Source organism: Monomorium pharaonis, chromosome 3 (genome assembly GCF_013373865.1).
Source record: "Monomorium pharaonis isolate MP-MQ-018 chromosome 3, ASM1337386v2, whole genome shotgun sequence".
Classification (NCBI taxonomy): domain Eukaryota; kingdom Metazoa; phylum Arthropoda; class Insecta; order Hymenoptera; family Formicidae; genus Monomorium; species Monomorium pharaonis.
Window position 1 is genome coordinate 3,117,179 of NC_050469.1, and position 12,097 is coordinate 3,129,275.

Consider the following 12,097-nt stretch of genomic DNA (forward strand, 5'->3'; position numbering starts at 1 on the left):
ATGAGTAAGTATAAACATAAATAAAAATAATATAATTTTAAATTGTAATTCTAAGATAGATGAATAGAACATACATTTAACATATTACAAACATTAAATTTATTGAAAAAATTTGCTCCCATAGTGTGCTTCAAAATTATATCAAAGTATCACATTTTTTGTGATTTTTTATATATAATATTTATATTACTTTTTCTACATATCTTGTGTTGAATTAATACAACTTGAGTGATTCATTTTAACAAAAATAAAGTTTGAAATTTACACAAAACGTCCGTCCACTGTAAAATCGATTTACGCTGACGATTCATTCCAAGCAGGATTTTTAATGAAATAGGTGCAATAAATCGAGACAAATTCTTCCTTTCTGATGGAATATACAATTCCACCTATATTCAAGGCTAGAAACATTAAGTGAGAAGAAAATAATACGTCACTGCCACTAAAAAAATAACGAATCTTTTTTTATAATGCTAGATATTAAATTTTAAAGTTACATAAATAATCAATATAAAAAATATCAATATTGAAACTTACATAATATAGAAAACTTTTCTTTATATATTTATTTAATAATTTTAATTTTTTCTTATTAGTTATCTTTATTTTTCAGTATAGTAGTATACTTGTATTTATTTAGATTGCAATTCACAAATGTGCAAATTTTTTCGCATTTTTATTAAATATTTTTATTAAATATTTTTAATGTCATTATTAGGAATATATTCTGTAACATCTACTTGTTCTGAAAATCTATACTTGTATGTTATATACGTTTAATATCGACAATAATAACAATGACTATTAGACTGCATTTAAAATATAAGTACAAAATATCATTCAATACTTAAAATATAAAATATAAAAATAAATAAAATTTATAATTGTTTATTGCATGTAACCATTGATCTGGCACATCGATTATTGTATTTACGCACTGTTGCATTTATACTGAAAAAGTATACAAATCTATTGAATAAGCATAAAGATAAATAGGGAACTAAAGTATGCATAAAAGTAATAGCTTCGTTACAATTAACGTAAAAAATGTAACAATCGTTACAGACAGGAAAAAGTAACAATAATGATAATACGTTATTTAAATTTTCAATTCTATACCTATATGTATGCCTCGATTAATATTGTCGACAATTTAATACGAATTAACGCGAAACGTTTTTGCATCGTTCGCAATCGCTATTGAGATAAGGGTAATTCCAAGGAAGAACAATCTACACGATCAATTCTAAATGTGGTAGGCATTTATTATTTTATTTTTTTCCTAAAACGTATGGATACGCAAATCATTCCTCGTGCCGTGCACGGGAGTAACAATGATAACCAGAGATTAACAGGCTGCAATCCACGATAGAGCTTATCGCTTTATTTCGTGTATCACGTGTCCTTCCTTCTTAAATAATTATGTACACGAATTTTGCATTAGTCACCTGCGAAATGCGGCAGATTTCCGTGTCTTGCGGAAAACAGCTGATGTGTATAAACAGTCGCGATGATGCATCATGGCAAACGCGTCCGCGCATACAATTTTCGTATATAAGGATACAACAATATCATTGACTAACATGCATCATCTGCACGCGCTAAAAAAAATCGTTAAGCTCATATACGTATGTAAAAACGTACGTTTCACGCAGAACGTTAAAAGAAAGATTTAAGGATGCAACGTTGTTAACTGTGAAAAAAAATTTCATTCAGAAGAAAACGTTGAATCGATCAAATACTCACTCTTCCAACGCTTTGGTCCTTCTTTCATACTCTGCGCAAATCCTTGTACAAAGAGCATACGTATACAAGTTTCTCACAATGCTATATTAAAACGTTTGCATCATTTACAAACTATAAAGCTGTAACTTACTGCAGGTAGTAACTAATGGACAGATACAATTTCAATTATCGCTTCGGCTTTGCAAACTGTACTATACATGACTCGCATTTATATCTATAATTCTTCAACGATGATTCTTCACGTATGGGTTTATTGGCGTGCACAGTTCAGCAACTTTTAAGAGAGTTTATCTTTTTCCTCTCACACATACACACACACACACACACACACACACACACTCTCTCTCTCTCTCTCTCTCTCTCTCTCTCTCTCTCTCTCTCTCTCTCTCTCTCTCTCTATTTAGCTTGACAAATGCAGGTTCTACACTCGCACATTCTCGAAACAAAGGAAACTGTTACCAGAGTTAAATATAAATTCAGTTATGTGTTCCAGAATTAGAGGTACATGTTAGAGAAAAAAAAATATTTTTGATATGTTATTCGGAATATATATAATATAACCAGGGCTAAGAAAGTTATTTTTAAGAAGTAACGCATTATCGTTATTTATGCTACAAAGTAACTTGTTATCCACTGAAAAAGCATTAAATTTAAAATTCTAAATCTTAGTAATTTAATACTTTAGTCTTAAAAATTATATATTATAAAGTAAAGTAAAAAATTGATTTGCTTGTTACTCTGAATTTTCTTCAAAAAATTTTATATTCTTTTTGATAAAGTAAAAAATCTTTCTGAATTTATGTATGAAATACATGTGTAGTAATAAGTTTTCTATAAATTATGATGGAGATATATTTAAACTATTATTATTTAAAAATATTGTTTGCTAAAAAAAAAACTAAATTGAATAATAAGTTTTTCTTAGCAGTAAAATTGATATTTTCACACAAAAAAGTAAGTACAGCGGTATTACAAGTAATGCGGTACTTCTTAATCCTGAGAATAACTTATGTCTTCTCGAATGCATTTCATGGACCCAGTTCTGGTAATGGTTCTAATAATATTGATTATTGGATAACTGCGAGATCAGTGTGTTCACTATAACATTATTAACGCATTCTTTGCGGATGATTAGCGATAATACAGCGGAATTACGTAGTGCGGATCTCTCTCTTTCTACGAAGGTTGTACCATAAATAAAAGCCTTTTATCGATTTTACGGAAAAGACGTCAATGAGAAAAAAGAAAGCTGACTTTGGCGCAAAGTCCAGAAAAGGTGTTTTTTTTTTACATCTTTGTGAAGGTGTATAATGCTGAGTGAGTGTCGTACGTGCTAGTCAATGCCACATTACTCGTCCAATGGTTTTTTAGTAGCTGAAACAGATTCAGTAGGTAGGTAACACAGACAAACACACACCATCAGTCATACTCTTGCCAGAAGCTTGATACTAACCGATAGTAGTTAGGCTTGAACGGACCTGCCTTATTGAGACCCATATACTTTGCCTGTTCATCCGTCAGTTCCGTTAAATGTGCGTCGAACGTGGGTAAATGTAGCGATGCGACATATTCATCTGCAAATCGTTATGGCTTGATACTACGAACTAATATGATCTAACAAATTAGTAGAAACAAAGTAAAAATAAAAAATAAAAGATCAAATACAAGCCAGGCCAGATATCAAGAATTTGTCGTTTTATTGATAATCAATGCCCATTTATTAATGAAATTGTTATTAATAAAATTATTTATAATTATATTATAATTATTTGCGATAATTATCGATTAAACAATAATTCAATTATTGAATGGAATATTCTAAAAAAAACTTTTCTAAATAAGGAAGAGAATAATACTGAAATTAAAGTCATATTTATTTTTTAATTATTTTAAAATAATTACTTTAATCAATAAGAATTACTTCAAGACAATAAATTATCATTTTTTACTTAAAGAGATATTCTCAGTTTTGCGTTTCAAAAAATTAATTATGCATTTTTGACATTTTTTAATAGTTTGACTTTTGAGAAAGAGCAAATTAAAAGAGTTAAAAGTAAGAAACTTGCAAAAATTTTTAACGTGTTTCTTCGAAACATTTATCAAAATTATTACCAATAATAATTGTTGCAAATTAATAACTCTTCTAGTTTTTAATCAAACTGTGTCAAAATTTTTAGGATGTCTGTGTCTCTCTCTCTCTCTCTCTCGTCTAAACCGTAAATAAAAATTCAAATAAAATTTTCAACTTTTTGATTTTTTCAGCAAAAAAAAAAATCTTGAAAAGACGCAAAAAATCGAATTTTTTCAATAATTTGTCGTTTCCACAAAAATCATTTTTTAAAACTTAATTACAATTCGCATAAGAACTACATTTATGTAAGTAGATTCAGATTTAAAAAATTTTTTACTTCATCATTAAATTGTTTCTGCATCAATGACAGCATCAAACAAATTTTTTACATGCCTATACAAATGTGCAAATAATTGCCAAATATCTTTTCTAATGTTTAAAAAAAATTTGTAAATAATTTTCAAATATAAAAAAATAAAAGATTTACCATGTTTACAGCGTTTACATTTTGTCTAAAACAAATATCCTAAAAACAATACAAAAAATAATACTAAAAGCAAAAAAGTCTCCTTAACAAACATAACCCAAAGAAACTGCTTTATTGATTAGCATCCACAGGTGTACGTACCCATTTTCTTCGGCAACAAATAAACGTCGCTCTTGTATCGTCCTGGTGGCGCATTAAACAGCTCGATGAGGGCTAATGCTTGGGTAGCAGCAGTAATTGACACCACAAAAGATGGAATACTCGAGCACGACAGATTCACCAAGCGTCCCTCAGCCAGTAGAACAATGCGCTTGCCATCCGGCCAAATAACATGGTCTACCTGTGACCTCACTTTTTCCCAAGTCAAATCGGGCGTACGTAAACTGTTCTGTTAAGAACAATATTTAAGGGGATTTAATCCTCGCGCAGCTTCCTTCGCGCGCATATCATATCATCAAATCGCTCGAGAGAATCGGATCGCTATAATTGCCCGCAGCGGGCAATTCAATCACGTGCCGCGTGGGTAAAGAAGATAAAGTGGAACATACGACGTCTATCTCCGTGTTGCTGTGGCCCATGTTGCACACGACGCATCCATTCTTCATCTTGTCCATGTGCTCGCGCGTGACCACATTTTTATTGCCCGTCGCTGTAATAACAATGTCTACATTTCGAATGACTTCATTGAGCTTCATCACTCTGAAGCCGTCCATGCTGTAATGCGACAACACACATGTATAGGATTTCTCTATCTGGCGAACAATTGTGGCTGCGGAAATTCATCGCTCGTGTGAGCGTGTATATCTTACCTAGCCTGCAAAGCGCATATAGGATCGATCTCGGTGATATACACGATGCAACCTAAGCCCTTGAGGGCCTGACAGCATCCCTTGCCAACCTCTCCGTAACCGCATATTACAACTTGCTTCCCACCAAACATAATATCGGTAGATCTTTTCAAGCTATAAGCATATAAATTCGATAAGAGTGCTGAAAACTAACAAGCGTCGCATTCAGAATAAGCATTCTCAAGACCTTTTTTGTGCGAAATGATCTGAGCGTAACTCACCTGTCGATTATACTCTCGCGGCAACTGTAGAGATTATCGAATTTCGTTTTAGTTACACTGTCATTCACATTCATCGCGGGAACAGACAATTTCCCTGCCTTCGACAATTGATATAATCTATGTACACCCGTCACGCTCTCCTCGACAATTCCTAAAACACATTTCTACTATTTTATAATCCATCAGACAAGAGAATTATTTATTATCCGAAAAAACATTCGTTTCGTTTATTATTATTATTACTAAAAAGATTCTCCAGCTTAAACAAATGAAGAAGAAAAATAATAAATAATAAAGTTTAAGCAATAAAAATAATTTGTTATTTAAAAATATTTTATTTATAAAATTGATAAATATTGATGTGGAGAAAATTAAAGAATTATTTATAATGATTTAAATGTAGTTGCCTCAATTTCACGAGTATACTTAAAAAGTTGGAAAGTTCATGAACATTTCATATTATTACACAAAAATAATACAGTAAAATTTTATTTTTTAAATTAAAATGTATTTTAAATTCTTTTCTTTGAATATAATTTTGCAAAAATTCGTGTTTTGTTTATGGTTATATTAAATTAAAATTACCTTCTTTGCTTTAAAAACTCAAGAAATATTAAAATAATCGAACACTATTTTAATGTAAATACAATCTTATTAAACATTTTTAGCTATCAAAATTTCAATAAGAAAGCTATATTAAAAATTAGCAGGGTGAAAATTTATCCATAATAAATCTCTAAAGTTAAAGAAAACTATACAGTGAAAAATTTGAAAAAAATCACAAATGCGTATACATTAATAAACTTATTTTCAATAATTGCTACAAGTTTTTATATTTACGTGAAAAAACTGAAGAATCTCTTTAAATTATATTTATTTAATAGCAAAATTGCAACATAAACATTAGATGTAGACATGGAACAGGATGAACCTTGGATCATCTTGAACATAGCATTGTATTTCTTGAGCATCAAGTGAGTGGCATCACCGCCGTCGTCCAGTATCATATTAGGCTGCCAATTCTCGGCGGCGACACATTTGTCGATGCACCACCAGAAATCCTCCTCGGTCTCGCCGCGCCACGCAAATACCGGGTACCCGGCATACGCCAACGCCGCGGCCACCTCGTTCTGCGTAGAGTAAATGTTACACGCCGCCCATCGCACCTGCGCGCCTAGTTCCACTAGGGTCTCAATCAGAACAGCGGTCTGCGCGTTGATATGAGTACATCCCACGATTTTGGCATTTTTCAACGGCTATGATCAAAGATATTAGTTAGATTTTATTTCCCATTCTCTCGCGATTAAATGAGAATTTATCTTAAAAAAAAAAAAAATTTATTCCCCTTGAAAAGCATCCGGTTGTTAACAATTCCAATTGTTGTTGAAGGAAGAGAGATCTTATACCTTGTCGTCCCCCGCGCGTTTTCGCAGCGCCATGATTCCCGGCATCTCCTGCTCGGCGATCTCAATTTCCCTGCGACCGAAGGCGTGCTGATTGATATTACGCACGCAGAAATCCGTGAAGCCCTTATCCGTCTTTTGGATCTTCTCGCGTGGAGAGATGTCATCCTCCTCGGACGAGCTTCCTGTATAAGAGGCTAAGGTAGCGCCGAGTGCCGAAAAACGGGTCTATTATTAGTACCACATCGAGGTGCAGATGCAGATTATAATTTAACAGCTGATGCAATTGCTCAGTCCGTGTTATCAGAACGATAATTTTCTAAACAGTCATGACAATAAAACTCACAAGAGCGATACACATGTTACACTTCAAACGTTTTAATACTGACGTTTGCTTGGAAGTATAAGTTGATGTTAGAGAATGACAGTGACATTAATAGTTGAACTATGTAAGCTAGATGTTTCCTTTTTTTACAAACAAAACACATAAAAATCTACCACTATACATTGAGAAAAAAGCTGTTTATTTCACTGAATTTATCAACCTTATTAAATTTTTTCAGTTCAAATATTTTATATTTAACTTAAATATAGTTGAACTTTAGTTTAAACATTTACATATTTAATTTAAATCTGTGAAATACTTGAACTTTAATTGAAATAAAATAGTTTAATTTTACTTCAAGTACTTATATTTAACTTAATTTAAATGTAATTTTTATATTTATATTTAGCATTTATATTTATTATTTAGCTTAAATACAAAAAATATATTTGAACTAAACATGAGCACTTCACGTATTTATATATTTAATAGTTAAACATATAGTACTCTTGGACTGAAAAAGTTTAATTGAGTTTGAAAAAGTAGAGTTTATTATTTTTCTTAGACTAGCGCTTTGCTACGCTAACGATCGTAAACACATTCATACCGGAACTGTAACTGTCGGTGCTGCTGGCTGACAGGGAGCGGCTTCGGTAGCGGCTGGACTTCTTCAATGCCCCGGATTTCGAGTCCTAGAAATCGAAGAGTTCAATCAATCCAACATAGGCAGTCACAAACTCTGGCGAGTCTCTCACTTTTCTAAGAGGGCTGCGAAATGCACTGAGAGAAATTACAAATAAAGAGAGTGCACATGAAGCTACAACTTATCGTGCTAAATGTGTACACAGATCAATACAGACGATTCGATTTATTCGTTGAAAAATATTTTTCTCCTCGCTAGTCATCATGAAATAGACACGATAAAAATTTTTTGTTTCGAGTGAAGTTTACACTCTCTCTTGGAGTGCAAGAGATAAAATGCAAGAAGCTCAAATTACAATATAATTTACATGTAATCGTCCCATTAGTCTGTGTTATCTAATTGATAAGCGAAAATGGTAAATCTGATCAGCACACACGACATTTACGTGGCAGAAAAAATTAAGGCAGCCCAAGGAAGTAGCGAGGGGGATCATTCTATGGCATTGCGAAGAGAGGGGAGAGGCCTTATGGGTTTATATTTTGTGGTTTTTTTATACACATATATACTCTTACTTACTAATTTTGTTCTCGCGCCGTGAAAGGCATTATTTGATGCCTCTAGGCTCTGAAATCACAACAACCACCATTTCATCATTCAAATGCATCAAAGTGTCCGCGATACAGTCCGTAGTTTGGTACAAAGCTCCCAAAGGTCTCATACTTATGCGCAAAATAGAAAATCTATTTACTGTGACATACAATTTTTTGCACTTTATTTTTCCATATCTTGCATAATTCTTTTATATCGAGCAAAACGATTTCAAATCACAAACTATCATATAATGATTAATAATTATAACATGAAAATTATTAAATATTCTTTGAATATATGAATCAGTTATTTAGGAAACAATATAAATTTAAAAACCTCACTTTTAAAGAATTGAAAAAACTATGTAATTTCTGCTTTACTGCAGTAAAAATAATAAAAAAATATATATAAAAGCACTCATTATATCATATATTCAGTAAATAAAACATACAACTTTTAAAAACTTACTAAAAAAAATTTGTTAAAAATTTTTTTGTTATGTCGTTTCTCAATATAATGACTCAATATAATGTATTTTCATACATATAAACAAAAATTTTTAGAATTAAAAAATGCTGTAAATGTCAAAAGACTTTTCTAAGAATGTTATAAAATAATTAGAATTGAGCAATATATTTTTAACTAAATTAAGTTAATAAAATTAATTTAGTTAAGAATTACATAAATAAAAATTAACTCATTTAAGTTAAGATAAAATTAAATTATAAAAGCTGATTAAAAAAATTATATTATTTAAAATTAATATTAAAATTATATTTATATTAAATTAGAAAATCGTAATTTTTGAAAATTAAATTACTAAAAACAATAATACCTAATAATAGATTATCAAATAAATTTAATATTTTATTTATAAATTAAATTGATATAAAATAACAAATATTGTTTTTATGTAAAAGTGTATTTTTTTCTTACGTAAATAAATTTTAACTTTGAAAAATGTTAGTAAGTTTATATATTTTAAAAATAAGTAGTTAAAGTTAAAAACTAAATTATTTAAAATAAATTAAGCTTGGTTAAAAGTTATTAATTTTTTAATTATCATTTTAAAAATTATTTGAGAAAAATAATCATTTTTCGGTTTGGTGCTTAATTTTCATATCAGTTATTAAATATATTTTTCAGTTCTATAAACTGCGTGCCGATATGATTGTCAAACTTAAAACAATTCTAAATTATATGTAAAGCTAGAAATAATATTCAAGTTGATTTATTATTTAACTTTTAACTTTTTAACTAGTTACTATATCCAATCCTAAAAATAACAGATTGTATCCTAACAAAGATACTTTATTATCCAAAATATACAATTCATGAAAAAAGCAAACTTTTATAATTAAGTAAATAATATACCGAAGTGATTATTAAATGTATTCTTACAGTGTAGAAAATACAATCACTAATAATATTTTTCATGTTAAAGATAATTTTATTTAAGAAATATGTGTCTGAGAAAAGACTGGAATATTTAAAGAAAATTGTATATTTACTTTTCTTGACCCTAAATCTCCACAATTTCAACAAAACTTCATCTAATTGTTTCTCAAATAACCAATTCATAGATTTATCATTAGCTAAAACAGTTAAAATCTTTTATTTTTACAATTTTGTGTATCAACTGGATCACAGCTGAACACTCAGACAATTTGAGCAATCAAAAGTCGTATTACAAGTTATGCTATATCCCCTTTAATTGTTCTTTTGACTTTTATTTGCACTCGATACAATTCACGTTGTGCTAATTGTGCCACACCTAAATGGTGTCTCTAAGGTTTACGAGCAATGCATGAGTGATTGGTACCGAACCTACGGACTACAGTGTGTATGTGTTTATGTGTGTGTGAATAATGCTCTACATGTGTAAAAATAATATAAGCGTTGTAAAAAAATGCCAGGTCACTCGTGGGCACTATGTAACCGCGCATGCATTTGCACTTCTTCAAGGGTCACTCTCTCCCTACACTGTTATTACAATTAGTGAATAGGAGACGATAATAATTCGTTACATTTTGTGCCTGTTGTATGACCAGTTATAAGGCATTTGCGCTAAAGAGGAAAAGAAAACACAGAGTGTTATTCTTGTGCATTAAGGGATCGAGCAATGTTGAACAATCTCGATCCTGTCCCTCCTACAAATTAGGCAAACTTAATGTCGAATCCTTTTGTTTAATTTTATATCTTCAATAAAATAATAAGTGTCTCTTAGTTATTCAAACTAATAATAGATAAATAAAAAGCAAAGCGGAAGAGGGAGGAAGAAGCCAGAGGAAGCTTCTCAATCCACAGCTGCAAAACAGGAGTTCGACGGTATAGAATATAAACGGCTCTTAACCAACGCCCATTCATCAGTGAAATGACATGTCAATTAATGCCATGTGTCCAATTACGTAAGAGCCACATGTGGTCACAAGACCTCAAAGGGTTGGGCGAAAGACAAAAGGAGCACAGGTGAGGAGCTGATAAAGAAACTGACAGAGACAAACGAAGAGTTAGGAGAGAAAGGGGAAAGGGGGAAAGAGAGAGAAAGAGAGAGAGAGAGGGAGAGAGAGAGAATGAAAGAAAAATACAAGGAACGTAGAGACCAGGAACGTAAATAAGAGAGCGAGAAAGGGACGAACTTTTCGTCGAGACTCTTTATCTCCGTGGAAAGATTTCTCTCGCCGATGACGGCGACGTTAAACGCGTTCTGGCCTCCGTTCGGGCTCCCGACATCGACTCCGCCGTGTCGCGAGAACGGCGGCAAATACGACAGTCGTGGCGTACAGCTGTCGGATCGACGCGAAGATTGGCGCGGGGCGCGCAGGACGGGGCGAGATTTCGTATCGGATCAAAGCCTGGCTAGATTTACCTTCATGCTGGACGCTGGATCGGTGACAGGGCCATCGGTGAGGGTACTCCTTGGCTCTTTCCCGGACGACGTGCTGTTCACACCATCCCCGCTGTCGGCCATTTTTCGAATGCACGCAGTCCACGCGACGACGCCCGGCTTGGCCGCCGAGCGGCGCTCCGCGCACCCGCGAACGCTAGAGAGATTTTATCAGGACCAATTCGCGACCACTGTATTCTATAGCATAACTGGAGCGATCTACAAAACATAATAAACTATATATAAAACTACCAAAGAGTAAACTTTACTCTTTCTTTCGCCGACATTCTTTACTCAGTAAAGAATCACACAGGAGATACCTTATCGGTAGTAGGGCTACGATACGATTGATACGATTTACTGGGGACGGATGTAGTCGAGCAGCCATCTTAAGTACCTATTTTTGTGACATGCGCATCAGCATTTTTTTTATAGTGTGCTTTCACGGATTGTATGCGTGTGATGATAGTGTATGATGTGTGCATGTATGCGTGAGCAGCCATTTTGAAAGATGCCACGGAAGAGGAGCCTCACACACGATTCGTAGATTGCGCGCGGCACTGCTTGAAAGTAGAAAAATAGCGGGAGACGAAGCCTGCTGAAATTGGTCGAGAAGTGCATTTCTTACCGACCTGTATAGACTATTATTTACTCATCTGAGTAATAACATATCCTAGTGAAAATTTTCAGAATTTTTTATATGTAAATTCTAAAATATTTTAAGGTATAAAAATGTTATAAAATTATACAGAAATTCTAAAGGTTTCTGAGAAAAAAACTGTAAAATATTTCAGAATTTACATGTAAAACATTTTAGGACTTACAGGAAAAATTCTGAGAAAAGATGTAGATTTTTGCACTCATTTTTGAAAGGT

General features: G+C 32.3%; 1 protein-coding gene across 4 annotated transcripts; it reads right to left on the minus strand.

The window, feature by feature from the left end:
- Positions 1 to 1,244: 1,244 nt before the first annotated feature.
- Positions 1,245 to 11,354, minus strand: LOC105828605 (adenosylhomocysteinase-like 1). 4 transcript variants are annotated; one of them, XM_012667042.3, is made up of 11 exons: positions 11,205 to 11,354; positions 8,321 to 8,368; positions 7,709 to 7,793; positions 6,780 to 6,961; positions 6,305 to 6,629; positions 5,374 to 5,524; positions 5,114 to 5,266; positions 4,853 to 5,018; positions 4,446 to 4,692; positions 3,200 to 3,320; positions 1,245 to 3,120 (listed from the first exon to the last, which is right to left on the minus strand). In XM_012667042.3, exons 1-11 carry the CDS (start codon positions 11,304 to 11,306, stop codon positions 3,114 to 3,116), a joined length of 1,587 nt encoding a protein of 528 aa, XP_012522496.1. In that variant the 5' UTR covers positions 11,307 to 11,354; the 3' UTR covers positions 1,245 to 3,113. The 4 variants fall into 4 exon arrangements, with proteins under 4 accessions (XP_012522496.1, XP_012522495.1, XP_028047098.1 ...); XM_012667041.3 differs by having other exon boundaries at positions 6,780 to 6,973; XM_028191297.2 differs by lacking the exon at positions 8,321 to 8,368 and having other exon boundaries at positions 11,205 to 11,341.
- Positions 11,355 to 12,097: the final 743 nt, after the last annotated feature.